The sequence below is a fragment of the Xenopus tropicalis genome, chromosome 8 (genome assembly GCF_000004195.4).
Source record: "Xenopus tropicalis strain Nigerian chromosome 8, UCB_Xtro_10.0, whole genome shotgun sequence".
NCBI lineage: Eukaryota > Metazoa > Chordata > Amphibia > Anura > Pipidae > Xenopus > Xenopus tropicalis.
Window position 1 is genome coordinate 22,220,901 of NC_030684.2, and position 23,191 is coordinate 22,244,091.

General features: G+C 43.8%; 1 protein-coding gene across 3 annotated transcripts; it reads right to left on the reverse strand.

Annotated features, from left to right (window-relative positions):
• Positions 1-12,077: 12,077 nt before the first annotated feature.
• On the reverse strand, positions 12,078-19,633 carry LOC100488736. 3 transcript variants are annotated; one of them, XM_031892024.1, is made up of 9 exons: positions 19,473-19,633; positions 17,698-18,423; positions 17,099-17,165; positions 16,402-16,524; positions 15,288-15,949; positions 15,042-15,201; positions 13,738-13,900; positions 12,770-12,870; positions 12,078-12,373 (listed from the first exon to the last, which is right to left on the reverse strand). In XM_031892024.1, the coding sequence occupies exons 2-9, from the start codon at positions 18,314-18,316 to the stop codon at positions 12,370-12,372; spliced, it is 1,899 nt and encodes a 632-aa protein (XP_031747884.1). In that variant the 5' UTR covers positions 18,317-18,423; positions 19,473-19,633; the 3' UTR covers positions 12,078-12,369. The 3 variants fall into 3 exon arrangements, with proteins under 3 accessions (XP_031747884.1, XP_004916734.1, XP_002940802.2); XM_004916677.4 differs by having other exon boundaries at positions 17,674-18,423; XM_002940756.5 differs by having other exon boundaries at positions 18,199-18,423; positions 19,473-19,632.
• Positions 19,634-23,191: the final 3,558 nt, after the last annotated feature.

Sequence of the window (23,191 nt, forward strand, 5' to 3'; positions counted from 1 at the left end):
AAACTCAACTTGTGGCCATGCAGAACCTTAGTCTGACTATCTTCCCAGAGGCTACTATAGGTACCATCTCTCCCTACTGCTATCCCACAGCCACAGTCCCTTCCCAGAGGCTATTATCCCCCCACTGCTACTATACACACCATCTCTCCCTACTATACCTGCTAATCCCACAGCCACAGTCCCTTCCCAGAGGCTATTATCTTCCCACTGCTACTATAGGCACCATCTCTTCCTACTATGCCTCTCCCTACTGCTATCCCACAACCACAGTCCCTTCCCAGAGGCTACTATAGGAACCATCTCTCCCTACTATACCTATAGTAGCCTCTGGGAAGGGACTTTGGCTGTGGGATAGCAGTAGGGAGAGGCATAGTAGGAAGAGATGGTGCTTATAATAGCACTGGGGAGATAATAGCCTCTGGGAAGGGACTGTGGCTGTGAGATAGCAGGTATAGTAGGGAGAGATGGTGCCTATAGTAGCAGTGGGATAATAGCCTCTGGGAAGGGATTGTGACTGTGGGATAGCAGGTATAGTAGGGAGAGATGGTGCCTATAGTAGCAGAGGGATAATAGCCTCTGTGAAGGGACTGTGGCTGTGGGATAGCAGGTATAGTAGGGAGAGATGGTGCCTATAGTAGCAGTGGGGGGATAATAGCCTCTGGGAAGGGATTGGGGCTGTGGGATAGCAGGTATAGTAGGGAGAGATGGTGCCTATAGTAGCAGTGGGGGGATAATAGCCTCTGGGAAGGGACTGTGGCTGTGGGATAGCAGGTATAGTAGGGAGAGATGGTGCCTATAGTAGCAGTGGGGAGATATACTGATATAGGCTACACAACCTTAACAGCCGAGAAGTACATTTGCCGTACAGAACTATGGGAAGATGGTGACAACCATTATAGTGGTGCAAGAGTTTTTACACAAACAAGATACTTACAGGCATTTTGCATATAGATTTTTCTGTGATAACCAATGATACCAGATCTACTCGAGTATCACAGCCCTTGTGCAATGAATGACATACAGTGAATAGAACGATATTGACAAACTCATTACATGTCTTTTAACTATGCCTCTAATGAAATATTCCCAAGGGATAATCAATTAAAATGGCTGCAGCAGCCATTAGACTGGGTTCACCAGACAAATTTAAATTGTTATCCAAGAGGGTTTACTATAGAGATACTAGAGATATTTAGAGAGGATAGGAGTCTGACTTGACCGTGATGTGCCATAAGAACAAACATAAGAAATACCCAGAAAGGGGGTAAATCTCTATCCTTAATGGTGTAACTAGATGTCAATGGGCCCCACAGCAAATAGTGACACAAAAGTCACAAAAAGACAAAAAGTTGCTGGAAAAAAAACCGCCTATTGATTGTAACACATTTGGAGTAAGAAAAAAAGTTCTCGCACGTTAAAAAAAAAAAGGCGCCTATTGATTTCAATTTGGAAGCATCTGGCAGCAGCTGGGGAGGGGTTTTATTTATTTAAATTACCCCTTGGGTGCCTATATATAAATATAGATCTGGCCCTTCTGGCCCCAGAGCAAACATGTGTAGGGCCCAACCTATGCTTCCTCTATAGTTAGGGTTGCCACCAGTCTGGTTTTGACCCAGACAGCCTGGTTTTAGAAGGTCTGTTCGGGTCAAAACTGCCTGCCCCGTTTCCCAAATTAAGAAAACCAGGCAGGACTCACTGTGATTGGCGCAGCAATCGCCGATTGGGACATCATAGCCCCACCCCATGATGCCACCAGCCCACCCCTGTGATGTCACTGCCCCTTGTGATGTCACTGCCCACCCCCTGCCCAGAGAAAGAAGCCGGTAGAGGTGACATAAGAGTTGGGCAGGGAAGTTTGGTGGGTAGGGGCAGAGTGATAAAGCAGCAGTGGGAATAGAGTATTAACTGGATGGAAGATCCAGAATAATAAATAAACTGCCGGTCCATTGTGAGCTTTGGTGTCTGCTTCACTGTTTCGGCAGTCAGAACCCGAAGTGCAGACAGACAGACACTGCTTTCAATAGCAATTACATTTACACATGTTTTTTTTCATGGGACTGTCTGGGTCTAAACCCTACATTCCAACATTCTGAAAGCAGAAACTCTCCGAATTGAGACGCAATAACCCTGCCCCTGATGTCATCGCATGACCAGAAAACATCATCACGCATGGCGCCAATGACATCATACACGCTCCGGGTTTAAAACCCAGCAAAGGCTAAGCTGGAGCTGTACACTACACAAAAGAAGTCTAGAAGTTACATTTTGGAGTTGGTTCTTTAATAATATAAAGAGTCCATATGAGGCCTTATCTGTTAATCACCGTAGCAGTGTGCGCAATGAGAACTTTCCAGCAGTGCCCTTCATCTTAATGTCTGCCTCAGCTGCTTGTTTCCTGTGTTGGTTGCTAAGCAACTAGAGGCTACCACAGTAACAGCGCTCGGCTGAGGCAGTCCCAGATCTATCCAAACCCACGGATACACTGTGTCCCAGCATCGAGGGTCAGGGAAGCGAGAGAAGCCAAACTGATGGACCTTTGCTGGGGTCGCCTTTTTTTCGAAATGACGGGGTTATTTATGTAGCCACCCTGGGCGCCATGGTGGGATTTTAGGAGCAGAGATGCAGTTATAAATAAAGGTTAAAGTCTAAGCACTGGAACGTGTTTAATGTGTGACAGCATGTGGGGTATTATATCAGGAAATCACAATATAATCACATATACAAGTGTCCCTATATCTCCCTACATACAAAGTGCCTAAAGGTATTATAGGGGACCTGTCACCCTAAGACGTCATTCCAAATCCTATTCTGTTAGGTTAGTCGGGAAAAATGAACTTTACTTTCACTAAATAAATTATTTAACTATTGCCTACTTTCTTCTTTTGGAACCCACAATCACAGCAAGCAGGGGGCAGCCATTTTGTACAAGCTGTTAGCAAAATAAGCTTTGAACCATTCCAAAATCTTGTTTATGTGGCGGAACGGAGGACCTGATGCCCATGTGCAGGCAGTTATAGACTGTGAGAAGGGAGGGTTTTTTTTATGAGGGCAACAATATCAAGAAAGGGCAGAAATGAAAGTGATTTCTGTGCCTGAGGCAAAGGGGGGTGGGACAGGCAATATATGACTGGCAGCTACATTTTGTAAAATCTTTTTATAATGTTTGGGTTTCATGTTTAATTTGAAAAGGACTCTAATTATACAGATTTTTAAGTCTGAGTGACAAGTCCCCTTTAAGAGGAGATATTATTGGCAGGTCATGAATGCAGCATTGGCAGCCCTGTGGGGCTCCTAGTTTTTGACACCAAAATGAGCTCTGAATGAATATTGTCAAACTAGACATCCCAGTGGTGGAGTGGGGTACCCAGGGCCCACCGGGTACACAAGTTTAGGGCCCACCACGCAGCCAATGCCCACACACTTTCAGTCTCCTGTTCGTCCCACCGCTCCACCACACTGCTACTTACTCCCCAATGTGAATCAAGCCACACCATTAGGGAAGAATTAAAGATGTACTTTCCACTTTGGAATGCACTGCCATCTTTCATTTTGTTTGAATCTTGCGGAAGTTGGCAGACTTGTGGGCAGGCAGAACGGCCCAACAGGATCAGGGCCCACTGGGGCTTTTGCTGGTATCCCTGTGGAACAGTCTGACTCTGAGGCCTCCTAGGGGCTACTGAAGAACTTCCACTCTCACAAGAATAAGATGGAAAGACTGCTAAAATAGATGGAAATCATTCAGGACTGTGATGCAAATAAGGAAGAGCTTATAGAAATTGTCCATGGTTAGGTTCAACTAAGGTTGGGGCCCACCAGGAAATACTCTGCCACTCTGATAGGCCAGTTCAACCCCTGCATTTATATGTTCACTTTCTAGTGAGCTCTTGTATGTACTATCTCTGTCAGACATACAGTGTGGGCTCCAGTCTGTTTGCCACTTCTGACCCTTAAATATCTTGTTGGATGCCCCAACCTAGGTCTTCTCCAATCCTGAGCCCTTCCGCCCTTAAGAACTCTACTCGTTCTTCTATATCTATTTCTGAAGGCTTTCACAGTAGAGAGGAGTGGCACTCCTAGCTGCCATGTTTCATTCCTAGTGGCACCTGAGTAGATAAGGGCTTAACCAGCATTGGACTGGCCCATGGGGATACCAGAACAACTCCTGATAGGCCCAGGTGGGCCCTCCTGCTGCTAAGCATTTCATGGTCATACCGTAAATCCAGTCACTATTTATTGGGCTTGTGGGGGTCTGTTTGGACCTTTGAAGCCCAGTCCAGACCTGTCATACCCTATTTCTGTATGAGAACAAAGACACTAAATAGATGAAAAACATATATAAAGTGATTATGAGGATAAAGAGGTTGAATGAGGAGAGGAGAAACAATTTTGGTTTTCTGGTGGGCTTCTGACAGTCCGACACTGGGCTTAACCCAAAGGTAACTACTGTAAGTGAAGGAAACATGAAGAGAGGGCAAGGTGCCCCTTACAACTATGAGCTCAGGAACTCTAAATCTCTCCCAATATTTACTATGAGTTCAGAATTCAGGTTCCAGGATTCTCCGTCTTTCCCCATCTGCACTGTAAGCTCAGCCTGGAGATTATGCTTCAAAAACATAAAGCAGGCTGCCCATGAAATGTGCCGGGCTGACAAATGGCCACTTAACACTGTAAATCTTTTAGCAAGAAGTAAAACAACATCCTCCTGCAGTTTTCTAATTTGCTCTTCCCGCAAAGCAACACCTTAATCTCCATAATAGCCATCATGCCTTGGCTTTTCTGCAAGCAAATTGGTTCAAGCCAATTTATGGAGAGAAGGCTTAGCACTCTGGTTAATGTAAACCTTCGGCTAAAAGACCATAATGCAACGCAAGATAAGTCCTGGGCCACTAACTAATATCCAGGAGTAGATTATAAGTGACATAAATGGAAAATGCCTTAACTCTTCCTCAGACAACAAATTGCAGCGCAGTGTGCACTCGTTCCCCACGGCTCCAGTTAATTGGGCCTAAGCTTTGGAACTGAAATGCATGGAGGAAAAGCATTTAGTAATCAGTGGAACAAGTGCACTGTTAGTAGCCAAACACTTATAGTACCAGTACATCCATCCTTTCATCAGCCATAGTATGGCTTCTATACGTTGGCCACAATGGCCAAATTGCCACCTGTATGTGCTTCTCACCATGAAGGTAAGTAGGGGGCACCAATGTGGGAACCTGCAAGCAGTTCCTGGTAGAACCAAGCAAGGGATAATGTTCTGACCAACTTGTTTTCCTCAGCAACTGCCAACACTTTATTATTTCACGATAAAAGGTTTTTTTATACCCACAATGCATTATTTCTTCCCAGAATTTCTTTTGCTATTAGGTACTAAATTTTGCAGCACAATCACATTGCATGGAAATACTGTAGATACAAAATGGGCCTATGAGGGAAAGGTGGAGCCTGAGCTGGATTCCCATTTTACCAACGGGCTCATAGGGTAGATCAGTGCTGTGGCCCAATAATCTACCATTCAAGTCCAGGAGCCAGATTATTATACAACAATGATGTCATAGAGATAGGTCTATGGAGATCCTCGGCATGCCGAGGGCCATAAAGTTCATCTGGAAGGCTATATCCAGCAGTGGCTTCGAGTTAGACAGCCCAGGGGTAGATCAAGAGTTGTTAAAGAACCTCTCCTTTTGCCAATCCAGATGTGTTTTCTGCATTAGGTAAGGAATGTTTTTCCCTACATATTATTTTCTTCAGCCTCTTAAAATGTCACTTTTCCCCAGATATGAAGTTCTGTCAACCAGTGCCTGGGCGATGACTTGATTGGACAGTGGGTTTTTAACTCATGGAACCTCACTAGGATCTGATCAGTAAGGCAGGAACTATCATGCTCAGCAGGACCATCTCAAGTGCAGAGATATATAGCTTATCTGGCTTTGCTTTGGGGGTTTTCTGGGGCATTGCTTAAGATATTCATGTTTCAGTCTGAAGGAGATAGTTCTGGAAAGGGAAGGTCCCATAACACAGCATGAAATATTCCACTGCTGTTTTCCTTTCCATGGCCAGCAACACATCCCTATTGCACCATCCCCCAGGGACAGGAGCTGTTCTGTCTTTCCCTCTGGCTGTTACTCGGCTTCCACGTGTTCCAATCCAACCCTCTTTGCGGATGCAAAAATCAGTCAAGAAGCACATTGCTGTGTACTGAACCAAAAGGAGCACCTTCCCTATTATAAGGTCTGTAGCGTGTAATTGGTCTCCTATCACTAAAGCAAAACCCCCAACAACCAACTTCTATCATATGACAATAATCATAATAATCACTCAGACAACATAATTAGTTTTTGGAAAAAACGGGGAGGTCATGTTTATTAAAAATTCTGACCGAATAAAATGAGGGCCCCAAATCATTCCCATTTAAGGGAGAACACAATTTGCACCGTTGCAAATGGGCAGGCCCACCACCAGTTGTCATAGTAGAGATATTTGGGCTTCTCCTGTAGGGATAGCTCCTGCTTGGAAGCAGAACCAGTGCCAGTGAGCCAATGGGCTTTGCTTGGTTTATCCCCAAGGCCAGAAAGCAGAATCCGTGCCAGGTGGATTCCCAGAGGTTGCCCCCACACAGTTCCAGGGCCTGCCAACCACCATATGGGGCCCATATTGCCGCCACCAACAGAGAGGGGTTTGCCAAAAAACTCCATCTCTGAGCCCCAAAACAAACACCTATACAATGATAGTTAGGATAAAGAAATCATTCTAATTCAAAAAGGTGGGCACCATGTCATCAACCTCATACAATCCAGGAACTCTCATCATATTCTTTTTTTTTTTTTGAGAAACCCCAACCAGAACAAATGAGCCTACTCATTGACTGGTTCCTTTCCCTTCTTGTGCTCTCTGTGGTTACTTGTCAGGTGTCACAGCACCACCCCATTTCAGAATTCCTTTTACTTAAGACAATTTAAAAGGATGCTATAAAAATTCTTAAAATACAAAACTAATGCTTGATGTAGGATATAAAAACTGCCTCAGCACTAATGCCCTAAACCAGTGCTGTCCAACTTCTGTGGTACTGAGGGACAAAATTTTTCTGGCCTCCGTGGTGGAGGGCCGATAATGGAAGCTAGTTTTGACCACTCCTCTTTTTAAAACCACACCCACTTGAAACCACACCCATTTTATTGCATGACAATAGCCATATTAATGGTGGTAGTACAGCAAAAACCTGCCATACTCTGCCTTCCCTACCCTGCCTGTGTGTGCCATACTCTGCCTGTCCTATGCTGCCTGTGTGTATGGCACATACAGGCAGCAGAGGGCAGGCAGAATATGGCACACACAGGCAACATACAGTGATGCAATGCTGGCACTGCTCCTACAGTCTGCACAATAACTATATATTAAAAAAAAATTAATTGCAGTACCACCACAGTATATGTTCTTTTTATAGTGTGCAGGGTTTATGTGTGGGTTTCTACTGCTCCTACAGTCTGTCTGAGGTGTGAACAGGTGAACAATGGGGGTGATTACAGCCTGAGACTGAGTTGTGAACACTGCAGGGGGTGAACAATGCAGAGATTAAAAGGTGTGAACAACACAGGGGATTAAATTTTTAAACAATACAGGGGGTTTACAGCCTGAATCTGAGGTGAGAACCATGCAGGGGGGGCAGTACTGATCCCATTTAAAGCTTACACAAAGGTAAACCATCAAAGCAGCCAGACAGGTGGGGGGCCACACAGAGGGGGGTCGCCAGTTGGACAGCACTGCCCTAAACCATTTATCTGCGACTTAGATGCCCCATTCTTGTAAGCAGTTTTTTTTTTTTTTGCTGCTCCTATCCTAAATGACTGCGTAGTTATTCTACTATTAGGGGTGATTCCTCCTGAAGTACTAATAAAAATTGGCCTGGTCATTAAGTGGTCTTGTACTGCTTAAAAAACATCTTTAAACGGTTGTTACCTAAAAGTGTCGCTACAAAACATTTGTAAAACTAAAGTTGCCAGCCTCTCTCTCTAGTTAAGGGTTTCCTGACCTCTCTGGTTGCATCTAGCTGCCCGGCCCATTCCTTATATCTGGCAGCCGCTCTGACATCTCTAGTAAGTTTAACCACAAACATTTTTGAGGAAAAACAAAAATATCTGCCTGCCATAAGTGCAGTGACAGATGCCCCAGACATCTCTTTTCCTTTTATAAAGACTATTTATAGTGCAGCAAATAACTACTGTCACCATTCTTACCACCACTGCCTGGTTCCTGTGTGAAGGATAGTCAAGCTTCCCAGCTGCTTATATACCTGGTCCAGGTGTTAGTGATCAATGAACCCTTAATGAGATCCTTTACCTGGAGAGATAATCTGCCAAAAGGAGGTTAGACCACATTTTGCTTTACTTATTAGCTGCTGGGCCCACTATGAAACATCACCATGTCCCTCCTAAATAGTGCCTCTGCCACAACATTTTATTTATTATTATTTTTTTTTATTAACCTCTGGGGCAAATTTCACTCTAAAGTAAATGCTGTCTTGAAGCACCTGAGGACTAGATGCATTAACATCAGTATACCCAGCTAGAAGCTGGCTAACAAGTTGTTGACTTATCTGACAATAAATGCTACCCCCTGTGACCCATATCTCTACCACCACTACTACTAGGAAAAGCTCAATGCTAGTTTTTCTGCTATGTTTTAAAAAACACCACTGACCATTAAAATGGGCCCAAAACCCATTTGTTCCAGCTATGTCTGTGAACAGGTGTGATTTTTGGTTAGAGAGTGAGCTCTCTTGCCAGGTTCCAACCCCATTAATTGAGCTCAGAAAAAAGCTCCCATACTCTGAGATCCTCCAACACTTGGTAATTAAAGTTAATTCCATGGTGTGGAGCAAATCCCCCAGCCAACAGTTTCTCAAACCTGCGATAAAAAGCCCCCTCTATCACATTGTAGGTAAAGTTTCAAAACCTTGCTGAACTTCCATAAGATTAGCCCTTTTTATTTATTTATTTTTAATTTAATCTCCCATTAACTTTACACTTTTTCCCTCTGTTAACCTACACAGACCTACTACACAGCAATACTCTATCTGTATTGCTACATGTTAACATGGGAGTGGGTTGTACTGACTTATCCTCTGCCATGGGCCCACCCTGACTCCTGTGACTCCTGCAGTAACTCATAGAGAATGCTGCTGAGTAGCTAAGGGCCAGCTAACATGAAATAATCCAAATAATGGGCCCTGCATGCTCTTTTAGCTTTCTGCTCCAGACAATAATGTATAGGTGAACTGATTTTCTCAAAATATGAACACGAGATAGAACATCCCATCAGTAAACATTTGTCAATCTAGCAACCTCCATTGAATTTACAACCTATACGGTAGAAAAAATGCTTGGATGTAGGAGCAAAAGGCAAAAGCTGCCATGTCAAATGACTGAAATGACACGCTACCCAATTCCTCCTATGTAAGATTGAGGTTATATTTTCCCACCTTTTCTTTGGGAACTACACCAAGAGGAAATTATAAGATTTCTGACTGGCAGGCTAGGGAAAGATCTTTGCATTCTACCTAAGAGCAACTCTATTGTAGGTTTTACTTTTGAAGTACTTGGGATTACTGATGGGTTGATTGAAGATCCCTAATCTTTTTTCTTTTCTTTTAGTGATTTAAATGGTAAAATCCAACGAAGCCACTGTTCCCAGATCCTTATTGCCAAACGCTAGGGCCAGATAGCATTTACACTAGGCATTTCTGTTCCCAGATCCTTATTACCAAACGCTAGGGCCAGATAGCATTTACACTAGGCATTTCTGTTCCCAGATCCTTATTACCAAATGCTAGGGCCAGATTGCATTTACACTAGGCATTTCTGTTCCCAGAAGGCTAGACATTAATCATTAAATCAGTATTTGAGTACACTTAAGGAAACTGTTCTAGTCTTTTTAGTAACTAGCATATACCAGAAAAAAAAGAACTTTTCAGCCAGGGAATCTCCTTCTTTTGCTTATCCTTCTTCCTCTCATCCCCTGTTTATAACCCAATGGCCACCTTTGAAATCCCAAAGACATAAAACAAATATTCACAACTGCCTTCTTGGACTTAGGGTCCAAGTGACCATGAAGAAAGATAATTACAAAACATGGGAGTACCATACTATAGCAGCTCTTTAGACTGTTGCAGTGGATCTACTCTCACTATGTAAGGAGTCTTGCCCTTTGGCCCTTAACCCTCCTTTACACTGCCTAAATTCCCTTTCCTTAGCAGGACCACTCACTTGTCCTACTGTTTGCTGATGACTGAGGACTTGCTTGTAGCTGCAATTGTTGTCCTGTTAATGCTGCAACCTGCTGTTCTGAATGTTTCTGAGCAATATGTTTGTATGGATTGGACCTGTAATGAGAGCCACTAGGTGGCAGTAAGGTGCAGTAGAATGTATATATATTTATATAATATCAGATTAGCACCACAGGTCCCTTGGCAATGTTGTTACATATTTATTGTAGCAGAATCCCTCTTCTTTGTTTACTACTTTACATGATTGGATCAGCCCGATTTGGCCCAGCACGTGGGTGGCCAAATCAGGCTGAGATCAACTTGTTTGCCAGATGAGCAAATATCGCTGTATATGGCCAGCTTTACTGTCTCCATATTTTCCTATAGCTTCATATTGGCCTTAAACACAAGAACCACTCATGTTTTATAAAGGATAATATACCCCCTACTGTAAATGATAAGAAGTCACTGAGGGATTCTGTGACCATATAAAGGCACAAGGCTGCAGGTTGAGTTATTAAGGGAACTCTGAGTATCACTCATGTATTATAAGTGATAATGTACCTCCTACTAAGGCAGCGGTTCTCAACCTGGGGGTCGCGAATGACCCTTTCACAGGGGTTGCCTAAGACCATCGGAAAACACTTATTTCCGATGGTCTTAGCATACCTCCCAACTGTCCCCGTACCGCAGCCCACCGCTCAGGCACCGTCTCTTCTTGCGGCTCCTCGTACGGCGGCGACAGTTCCTTTTATAAGGTTGCACCCGCGCGTACGTGTGACGTCACACGTACGCGCGGGCGCAACCTTATAAAAGGTCCTGTCGCCGCCGTACGAGGAGCCGAATAAGAAGCAGGAGCCGCAAGAAGAGCCGGTGCCAGAGCGGTGGGCTGCAGCCATCGGGACGCTGGAGGTACTCTCTATGGGGGCAATTGGGGGGCTCTGTGTATGGGGGGCTCTGTGTATGGGGGGGTACTGTGTATGGTGGGGCACTGTGTAAGGAGGGCTACTGTGTATGGGGGCATTGTGTATGGAGGGTACTTTCTATGGGGGCACTGTATGGGGGCTACTGTCTGTGGGGCAATTGAGGGCATGGTCAATTGGGGGCACTGTCTATGGTGGGGTACTGTTTATGGGGGCAAATGAGGCACTGTGTATGGGGGGCACTGTATGGGGGTGCTGTCTATTGGGCCATCGTGGGCACTATTTTAAAAATGGGGTGTGGCAATTGGGGCGTGGCCACAAAGTGGGCGTGGTCAAAAAATTTAAAAAATGTTGGGAGGTATGTTGGGGGTCACCACAACATGAGGAAATGTATTAAAGGGTCGCGGCATTAGGAAGGTTGAGAACCACTGTACTAAGGGGTTCTGTGACCATATAAAGGCACAAGGCTGCAGGCTGAGTTATACAGGGAACTCTGAGTATCACTCATGTGTTATAAGGGATAATGTACCCCCTTCTGTAAATGATAAGGACATTAGAAGGCACTGAGGAGTCCAGCAACCACATAACTGTCACATAACTACCAGGGGAGCAGTGGGTATGAATGCCCCGCCCCAGCCCACTCCCACAGGACACACTGTGCATGCAACATGGAGGCCCCAAGGTAGGAGAGTGTGCGCAGTGTGAGTCCCAGGTAAAGGAGGCAGACTTGGGGGGGGGCTAGGTGCAGTATTGTATCTGGGCATGGGGTCCCTTAGTTTTGCCAGTGCCAGCAACATTAATTTTTCCCTCTTCTCAACTTTTATTCATCCTCGCCAGTAGAGCAGGGAGAGACAGACTGTATCCCACTAAAAAGTATGATTATACAAGGCTTAAATGCAATTTTTTACATTTTATTGAATGCTAATATGATACAGAATTACACCCCCAATATATATAAGAAGCCACAATAGTACATATTATATAAATGCAGTAAAATATAGCTGGTAGGTGTGGTTCACACATACATGAGATCCATGTTCATCTTGGGTAAGTCCCTCCCCAGTCTGGGTGATATTGGCAAACTATAGCACAAACCTCCTCGCTATGTTTTGTTTTTAGTAAAGGGTCTCTTAAATCCAGTCTCACAGTTATTCTTCCCAGTTAGTGCTAAAGGGCATTCGTTGCTAATTACCTGTTGGTATATGAGAGAAAAGAGTCATTCAAAGCATTTAGGTCCTATCCATTTTTTTTTGTTTTTTTTTTTTAAACATGGCCAGAGTCGGACTGGGTTGGTGGGGCACCGGGAAAAAACCCAGTAGGTCCCTGCCCTTTTACCTCCTCTAGTTTGCGGCTTTGAGCCTGCTCCCCTGCCCAAGCTGCCCCCTCTAAAGTTCAGTGACACGGGTCCAAGAAGGAGAACAGTTAAGGGGAAGGCAGGGAAATGGCCCAAGGAACCCCTGATTGCACTGGTCCTTTATATTCCTGCACACCTCCCAGCAGCATCTGGGACTGGCCTATTTGTTCTTATACCACTGATTTCAGATAATGGAGCAGTGCAGAGAGAGAAAGTACTGAGCGGAGATCTCACCTGTGTGTCTGGCGAGGAGAAGGCGGTACAGGAACCATGTAATTTTTGGCACGGCCTTTCTTCAGGAATGTATGCATCATCCTCATGGGTAGAAGGGGTGCCTTAAGGAGACAGACATCTATTTGCAATAAAAATCTTTTTTTTTTGACAGAAGATTATTCATATTCAATTCAAATAACCATGAACCATTATCACAACCCCTATTTTACTGTTCTACCAGCAGTTCAGGGTAGGTGGGTGGTATTTTTGGATAGGGAAGCTGCCAAAACCAATGCTTTCCATTGGCAAACTTACAGTTAAATATAAATATATAACTGTTGGCCTCTTTCTTAGACTGTTTGGGCCGTTTTGTACTCCATTTTGTGGTCCATTTTGACTCTGTCCAGTCATACCAAATTCTACTTGAGGCCCACCAGCGGGGGCTTGGGTGGGCAGTGGCCTAATTACTCAAAACCCTTTGGCGGGAAGGCAGTAAAATGGAGCCCCAATTTTATAAAAACACTTGCATGAATAGGCCACGTCCATTGACGAACAGTGTTGCCTTGGCAGCTAAGTTTCCCTCGAGAAAGTCAATGAAGAATAAAACCTAGAATTTAGGCTAGCCCAATCTCTCTGCCTTCAAGAGATCTCTAAAAACACATTTATTTAGAGAAGCTTACCCTAATTTAGTTTAGCAATACCCTGTGCCACACCTCTCACAACTCTGGTCATGCCCATTCCCACACCTTGTGTCTCAACCCTTTCTCCTTGTAGATTGTAAGCTCTTTTGGGCAGGGCCCTCTTCACCTCTTGTATCGGTTATTGATTGCTTTATAGGTTACTCTGTATGTCCAATGTATGAAACCCACTTATTGTACAGCGCTGCGGAATATGTTGGCGCTTTATAAATAAATGTTAATAATAATAATAATAATAGGATAAGAAAGCTTATGGCTAGCATTACACCTCCTCTTTTTGAGCACTATTACCTTTAATATGCGATTCGCTGGTGGCCCAGCAGAGGGGGGCTCCTCTGTCTTCTTACTGCGCTTGCTACTCGTCAGAGCATCTTCCCCTCGTGAAAACTCTTTGGGCGGAATAGTATTGCTAATTCCTGAAGGAGATTTTCTATCCAACGATACTTTCTCTTGCCTGGCACGAGACACAGTGATGATAGCAAAGCCCCTGAAGCTTAGTGTGTTGACAGAAGAAGATGCCACCAAATCCCCAGGATCATAAATAATATTGCTGAGATATTGTCTTATATCCCAAAGGAGGGAACATAGCACTGGGATGACAGCGATGCTTTTATGGGAGATTGTGAAACCCTTTGCTCTAAGACGTGAGCCCACCCCAGGCGCTAAAGACACATTTGCTTGTCTCTCATAGAGACACACTCTGTTTTATTAGCTAGAGCCCAAGAAGATGCTAAAGCTTGATATAGAAAAGAAGGAACTTGAAGAGGGATAGGGTGGGCAGAGAAGTAAAACAGACTGAAGCAGTGTCAGACTGGGGGTTCTGGGGCCAACAGAAGGGCCCCCACCCCTGTCATCAACCTGCTTCCGAGGCCCCTGACACAAACCTGCCATCAAGGTGGAGACAAAGGACAGACTGGAGCAGACGGAGAACTGGACAGACTGTAGCTGGCAGAGAAGTAGGACAGACTGGAGAAGGCAGAGAAGTAGGACAGATTGGAGCAGGCAGAGAAGTAGTAAAGACTGGAGCAGGCAGAGAAGCACAAAAGACAGAATCAGGCAGAGAAGTAGGACAGACTGGAGGAGCCAGAGAAGTAGGACAGACTGGAGAAGGCAAAGAAGTAGGACAGATTGGAGCAGGCAGAGAAGTAATAAAGACTGGATCAGTCAGAGAAGTAGGAAAGACTGGAGCAGGCAGAGTAGTAGAAAAGACAGGATCAGGCAGAGAAGTAGAAAAGACAGGATCAAGCAGAGAAGTAGAAAAGACAGGATCAAGCAGAGAAGTAAAAAAGACAGGATCAGGCAGAGAAGTAGGACAGACTGGAGGAGCCAGAGAAGTAGGACAGACTGGAGAAGGCAGAGAAGTAGGACAGATTGGAGCAGCCAGAGAAGTAAGACAGACTGGAGCCGGCAAAGAAGTAGGAAGACTGAATTAGGACAAAGCAGACAGAGAAGCACAACAGACTGGAGAAGGCAGGAGAGCAGGTGGAGAAGCAGGACAAACTATACGCCCAAAGATATACACCAATCCAAAACATGGGTTTTTGGTTCCTTTTTCACATTAATAAAACAATACTCGGCTCCTTTCAGTACCTTACCCATGACTTCTTGGTAGAAGCTGTAGCGATTGGTTGGTTTCTAGCTCACTCACAAACTGGATGTCTATATTCAGCAGCTCGCTTTTCTCTGATTGGCCACCAACCTTCTTTGTAACGTGCAGGCTCTTTTTAATTGTACTGTGATAGGATATGTCCACACCTTGGGAAAGACAAATGGTAGGAGGCGAATCGAGAAATATGTCCAGACGTGGTTTGGCACAACACATAATGAAGCTTAGTATTTACCTTCTGCAGCTGCTCCATCTTGTGCCCCCAGTGGTTCGTTACCTTGCTCCACTTTAGCTCCTTCTTTCTTTTCACAAAGTTCTTTAGGCTTAAACGCCATATTGTTGGTAGCAAAAGTCCTACTGGCGCCATGTTGAGAAGACAGTTCCTTACTAGTTTTTGAAAGAACCTGGATATTAGGCTTCTCTCCCTGAGATTTCTCATTATACAGACTGTGCCTATGCAGTTGCCCACTTCTGGGGATATCGATTAAGACTTTCTTAGCTACACTTGGTGGGAATGGTTGGCGTCTATAAAGGTGGCCAGTGGATGGTCTGTCCCTCTGTAATTCTGATGGAGGCATGGGACTAGTGTGAGATCTTCTGATAATGTCCATTGACTGTGCTGAGAGATCTGATAAACTATTCCTTGACATTCTATTACTCTCCATAGAGAGGGTTGAGGTACTTGATAAGCTCTTAATATCAACCTTTTCTGCTTCCTTCATCTTCAGAAAGAATCTTTCTTGATAGCGAGACTCTGCTTCTTGCTCAGATTCATCCTCAAATCTAATTCGTCCTGTTGGTGGCCGATGAGGTTTTGTCTTGTCTCTGAAGTTGATGGAGCTGCTCTTTATGGACTCGCTCAAATCAGACCTTTCTAATAGCTTCTTGGGTTGGACCCTGTGACACCCAACATAAAAATACCTTAATTAATTGGAATGTTTTATAGGTTATTTCTTTACCTTGGTTGGCAACCAATTCATTAAGTAATAGGCCCTCGATCTCTGGATTCTCAATGTGCAGGATGGTGGGGGGCACCAGATAGGGTGACTGGGGTGACTGAATGGTTATAAGATATTGGGATTTGCCCAGATTTAAAAAGCAAAATAAGAGCTTGGAGTAAAACATTATTGTCTATCTCCTCCCTATCTACTGGTGTCTATCCCTATCGTTGTCTGTATTCTCTATGTATCTCTCTCATGAATCTTCTGATGCACAACTGCTTCAACAGATGGGGGGAACCCTGAATCTACTGCCACCCTGGCCCACTATAAACATGGAATACTCAATGGCTCGACTGCCAGTAGATGCACTAACCCCATACACATAAATATGGAAATAAAAAGACTTACTGCCGTCCAGCAACAACCGTGTGATTGGCTTTCACTGGGCCGTGTGCAGCCTGGAATTTGACCATAAACTTCCTTTTAATATCACTTGGAGCAGGAGGTGTTTGTGGGCTCCTCAGTTTTGGTCTAACAAATGGCAGGAGAGAAATGAATTAGGGTTCATGAATAACCTTGTGTATTTCTGCTAATTACCATATTAGAGGGAAGTGCCTTAGTTTCTTATAACTGCATAACATATTGGCATGGGCCACCTTATTCATCTGCTTGTGACTTTATTTATTCATAGCAGTGGGGGCATCATTTGCGGCTTAAACTGTATATTACTAATGCAAAGCCAATCTTTTAGGAAGGTATTGACTCACACCAATGGGATTGCCATTAAATATAGAAGATAAGTGTGCTGGTTTGTGACAATCAATCAATATCTTCAATATTCAATATCTTTCTGAAACTTGGTTTAGCTCAACATCATTTGCCATATCTATGGCACTGTGCCCTCAGCCCTCTGTACAACTCCTTTCCCTTCTTCTTGATCTCTATGCATTTCCAACTCCTTCCTGCTAATCTCTTGATATATCCTCTGGAACCCAAGCCTATATTACCATCCAACTCTTGGCAGAGTAGGTGAGGACAGCATCAGTGTGGGGATGTGGACCTCTCCCACTTCCACTAGGTTTACACAGACCCTCCCATGCTTTACCTGAATACTTTTACTGGAGAACAAGCAGAGACCCCTGAGTCACTGTCGAAGACACATCCACTTGGATCTACAAAGTAAAGGAGAATTGAAAAGCCGTTGGGTAAATAGAGAGAATCTGGAGGGGGGAATGGAAAGGGAACCTAGGTAAAGCCTTTCTTTTGCAGGATGGACTATAAATGAAAGTGCCTCAGAGTGCCCAATCACTAAAAGCATTTGTATCTGGGGCCTGGCTGTGCTCTGAACCTAGTGCTGAACTGGAAATCAGGCGATGGTGCGAAAAGCAGTGCTGATGGGCACAGAGCAGCCCTGACTTTACTGCCTAACAAAGGAAAGATGTAAGTACAAGGTTCTGCACCTGGCCACATTCCCTAACCACATGGTATGGGATGGAAGGCCGGATCTCTATGGGCCTCCACTCTCTGCACACCCTTCATATATACTTGGCACGATGTAACTTTAGTACCATGGCCAGAAATTCTATCTAAGGAAAATAAAATGGCAGACTTATTGTAAATAGTATTGTTAGGAACGGGGACAGTGACAATAAGACTGAAAAGTTGATTAAATCCATGAACCATTTATCTGCTGTTGTCCCCTACTGTTTAGTGACACCTCGTTGGTTAACCTCCCTGGTTTGCTCGGCAGCAATTCTTTCATGATGGTACCCAGTGCATCGGGCTTTATAAAAGAAAGGCCTGTGTTGGAGAGACTCTCACTACTATAGGAATGGTTTTGAGTGCTCTTGACTTTGCTAGTTCCCCCAGCTGTGGCACTGCCATATCGGCTAGACTTCATGTCATCTCCTTCCTTTAGGGTATTAAGTCTGCTTCTTAGTTCTGCTTGGTTCTGTTCCACCTGAGCCCTTAGACTGGGCAGGCGGAAGGCAATTCCATTCTCAGGAGCTGAATAATCCCATTTTGCCAACGTTGGCATAGGTATGGCTTTGTCCTGGATAATGACCATGTGCTGGGGCATCTCAGATTTCTTAGTTTGCCCGTGTTGGTTTTTGAGAATCTGGACTTTGCAGACAAGGCTGTCCGGAGGCACCCTTTGTAGAGAAATGCTATTTGGAAAGTTAAGTCTCTGAAGAAGCTTTGTACCTTCCAGCTGTGGCAGTTTGTGGATCTCCCTGTTCTCCTTTCCAAGGTCCGGCGCCATATTAAAAGTATTGGGATATTTTTGACGAAGTTCATTGTAGAATCCATCCAAACTTTTCATGTTTCTTCCAGAGACTTCTATCAACAGATATTTCTTTCTCTAATTCTTCCTCCCTATATGTGATTCTTTCACACCACATAGGCTGCATCATACCCAGCAACCTTCTCCTGAAACAGAGTATAGTAACGCTGTCATTATGGCTGAAAATAATGGGCCTTATTCACTATGTCTCTGACCTTGTTATGAGCTAAGGGGGCCCAGCCTGAAGCCAGTTAGGGGGAGATTTGGGGTGAGTGCTTATTTGTGCCCTGGGTTCCCATGGAACTATAACAGGGTGACTGTTACCCCAATGTTTCTATATATCTGTAACCTTGTTATGAGCTAAGGGGGCCCAGCCTGAAGTCCAGTTAGGGGGAGATGTGGGGTGAGTGCTTATTTGTGCCCTGGGTACCCTTGAAACTATAGCAGGGTGACTGTTACCCCCAATGCTTCTATATACTGTATCTGTAACCTTGTTATAAGTTAATGCACTGTGCAGTGCTTGTACACTCCCAACTACCTAGAAGAGAATATCATGACGCTCTGGTGATCATTTATGAAGCAGGTGCAAACTCAGACACAAATCACATTGCGCATTAGAATATTTTCACCGCAAAATTCCAGTGGTAATGCACATAATGTACAATAATGTCACTGGTATTCAATTTGCTTAGGGCTAATTTACAGCAAAAAGAGCAAATCACCAGAATAAACACACACACACGAATGACACACCCAGATATGCTGCTACCAACCCAATGCCAATGTGCCCAGTTAGCTATTATTTTAGGGTTTGCCTAGCAGGTGGCATATATGGACGCAACTGACTTGCACCAAGTAAATGAGACAGGGGGTGAGAATCTGCACCCATATTGGCAAATCTCATTGCGAGTGATTACCTAGTAAGCACAGGTATTCTGGGTAAAATTGCTGCATTCTGGGTAGATGATGTGTCTGAAAGTTGCACTTTGCAGGTAGTGTTTCAGTACAATGTAAAATCTACTGTTATTGTTTAATGTATTTTCCATTGGTTGGGCATTTGACATACACTTAGGTGGCAGGTAAGTAGAATATACCCACAAAACTGGTATATATTACAATAGGAGGTACCTTATTCCCAGTACAACACACCCAGAAGCCTTGGCTCTAGATATTATTATAGGGGTGCTATAAATACCTGTATAAAGAGTTGCTCCCCCTGATCAGGAATGCACCCACCAGCCTGTAGCACCCATTACTCCCGGCGTCGGCTCTGCTGGGAACCTACATTCCACCCCCACCTGCATCCTGGAACACAAGTGTTTATTGTTGTGCTCCTATTCAGGTTCCTGTAGGTGTGAGAGGCATTTGTGGGGTGTGATTGTTGTTCCCTGCTGTCATGGTTGCACCGACACAGCTCTCCTTGCTGGAAAGCTTTTGGCAGCCTGGTCTGGTCAGGGGGTGAGGGGGAACTATATCTATTGATCATGTCTCATGAGGTGGGGGGATAAGTAGCCGCTACTTGTAGCTGGCTACAAACCTTTCATTGGTTTCTATAGAGAAAATGGCTCATTGCACACACAATAAACCCAACCTGAGTGGACAAGCCATTGCTTATTACTGTGGGTGGCAAAAAGCCCCAGTGCTGAGAGTGCATTGTGCCCCTCTTCGTACACCCTCTGATGCTTAAAAGTTAAGCCTGGGGTGGGGCTGGGGGTGGCATAAAAATGGCTGCCTCAGGCACGCAGCCCTGGATTGGCCCTGTTGATGTTAATAGCTTTTTAGATTGAAAGTTGTAATTAAAGGGGCATTATATTGACTAATCCATTCTGACTAATCCATTTCAGTAAGGGCTGTGTGTGAGTTTAATGGCTGAGAAACAATAGTTATACTGACAGTTCAGAGAGAAAGATATTGCTTAGCAAATCTAAATTTGAAATAATAGGTTTATAAGATAGAAGTCGCTGTTTCATAAGGGTCTATGGATAAAGTCTAAAACGGCATCCTCACATGTACAAGCATGGCAGTCCCTTCTTAATCAAATACACAGACATATACCGTATTTTTCGGACCATAAGACGCACCAGTTTTTAGAGAAGGGAAATGAAGAAAAAAATATTCTGAAACAAATACTGTCCTAAAATATTTTATGTGCATTAAAAGCAAACCTGTACCAGCAGCACCCAACATATTGCCCCCATCTGTACCAGCATATAGCCTACAGATATACTTTAAGAAAATGTTTTTACTTGCCCATGTGGTCTCCGTGCAGGGCCCTCCTCTATTCACCGGCGCTTAGCTGTGGCGCTGTGCGCATGCACAATGACACGCATGCGTATGGGCATGCGCGTCATTGTGCATGCGCACAGCGCCACAGCTAAGCGCCGGTGAATAGAGGAGGGTCCTGCACGGAGACCGCACGGGCAAGTAAAAACATTTTTTTAAAGTATATTCGGACCATAAGAGGCAGGGACTTTTTCCCCCAACTTCTGGGGGAAAAAAAGTGCGTCTTATGGTCCGAAAAATATGGTAAATAAATACAATGCCCTGTGTATTTTACTCCACATTTATACGGAAAGAGACTAAATGGAAATCACATCTATAAACACTGAGGCTTCTACTTCATTTTAATGGGAAGTGAACGTTTAATTTTATTATGGCCTAATAACCCTGCACTGGTGCAATTAAACAGCAACCGGATATTCAGCCTGGGCTGTACCCAGCGATACTGAGCAAAACCTACAATTTGCCCCACATATAAGTCACCAGATAACACCAACCCTGGCACGGGAATGACTGCGTTATACAACCAATCATCAGTTACATGGTTAATTTGGGTTGAAAAAGGACAATTGTCCTTCCCCTCCTAATGCCCCCAGTGCACACACAGTGAGCCGGAGGTGAGCGCTTCGCAAGCAACAGCCCAGACAGGTTCCCCTTTTTTAGGAGCAGGCATCAGGAGCAGCGACAATCCAGGAAAGGTTTAGGATTTGTGCCGATGGTAAGTAATTCCAAGTTTTCTACTGTTATTAACAATTATAAGCTTACACGGCAAATCCTCCTAAAGGAACATTATGGGATAGGAGAGGGATCAAATAATTCTGGGACAGAGGTTACGCATTGTAAGAATGAACTAGAACAGACTTTTAAAAATAAAAGTGACTTTGACCCAGTAAGTAGTAATGCATCCCTTTCACGGACTTATTAACAATGACATGGTGAGGATGTATATGGCAAAAACTAAATGGGGTGGCAATTTGAAAGTGATGGAAAAGGAGGCAATCAAGACTTTGAAGCAGAAAAGGGATATTATTGTACAGAATGCTGATGAAGGTGGTGGGGTAGTAGTGATGGACTATTGTTATTATAGAAATGAATTATTGTCACAACTATCTAATACACATAATTATGGTAAATTGACATTTAATCCCACCAGTAAGTTTAAGGACGAGATAGTTAATTTGTTACATATGGCAAAAATGCATGGCTGGATTACTGATAATATGCTACAGTATTTGGCGCCAGCACATCCTATGATACCAGTGATATACACCCTACCGAAGGTACATAAAAATTTATTAAAACCGCCTGGAAGACCGATTATATCATCTAGGGGGTCCCTCAATGAAAGAATTGCACAATTTGTTGACTTTTTGCTACAGCCTTGTGTTAAAGCGATTAATAGTTATGTAAAAGATAGAAATGATTTTATTAATAAAACTTATTAAAAGTGTTACTGTACCTTTAAGTGATGTAATATTGGTAACCATGGATGTGCAAAGCTTATACACATGTATACCTCATGGAGCAGGTTTATCAGCTGTTAAAAACATGATTACTGAAAATGCAAACTACAAGGGCCCTCCCATTGAGTTCACATTGGCTCTATTGGAATTCATACTCTATAAAAATTATTTCAAATTTGAGAACCAATTTTATATACAGCGCACTGGCACCACTATGGGGTCACGAGTGGCACCTTCATATGCGAATGCATACATGTGGGAGTATGAATGTTCCAATATATATGGTAATGAGCTGTTCAGAAAGTATGGCGCCTTTTGTAGGCGCTATATAGACGATATGTTTTTCATATGGGATGGCCCGGTAGAATTGCTTGTACAGTTTGTGGAAGGTTTGAATCAGTTGGATAGCCCTGTTAGATTGCAGATACAATATGACAGTGAGAGTATCAACTTTCTAGATGTTACGGTGTATAAGAGCACACAGGGATTACAAACTTGCATTTACTCTAAACCTACTGATAGAAACACATTGCTACACTACAAGAGTCACCGCCCCAGATATCTTCTTAATTCCCTACCAAAGTCACAGATGCTACGTGTGGTCCACATAGATAGCGAGTTATCCAATAGGAAGCGGGATTTAGAAATAATGAAAAATAAATTTATTAACAGAGGATACCCTAAACTACTTGTGAATGAGGTCATGAAGTGGGCGATGGAGGTGGATTGTGAGCAAGTATTAATACAGCACAATAAAACAAATAGGGATCAGAGAGAGAGTAAAAATGAGGTCTACTATGTAAACCAATTTAATCCCAACAGTAAGCAAATTAAAAATACTATTTTAAAATATTGGGATTTAATTTATACTGACGAGCAGTTAAAGTCCAGTATATGTAAGAGACCGAAGTTCAGCTATTCAAGGGCAAGAAACTTGAAAGATATATTGAGCCCTACTGACCCAAGGGATAAATATACGAAAACAATGCCAGACACATTTCCTGAGTCTGCGCCCTGGATTGTATAAATGCACAGGGTGTGTAATGTGCAACGCTCTCATTTTGGGTACCCACTTCACACATCCGCATACCGGAAAGAAGTATAAGATTAGGCAACGCATTACATGCGAGACTGCCATGGTAGTGCGTCTAGAGCCAACCTGAAGAGAGGC

Coding starts and splice junctions, on each gene's coding strand:
- LOC100488736 (XM_004916677.4), bottom strand. CDS start 18,316: ATGAAAAGTTTGGATGGATTCTACAATGAACTTCGTCAAAAATATCCC. Junction 17,166..17,673: donor GGGACAACAGCAGATAAATG/GTTCATGGATTT, acceptor TTTACTTTGTAG/ATCCAAGTGGATGTGTCTTC. Junction 15,202..15,287: donor AGATGGAGCAGCTGCAGAAG/GTAAATACTAAG, acceptor GTCTTTCCCAAG/GTGTGGACATATCCTATCAC.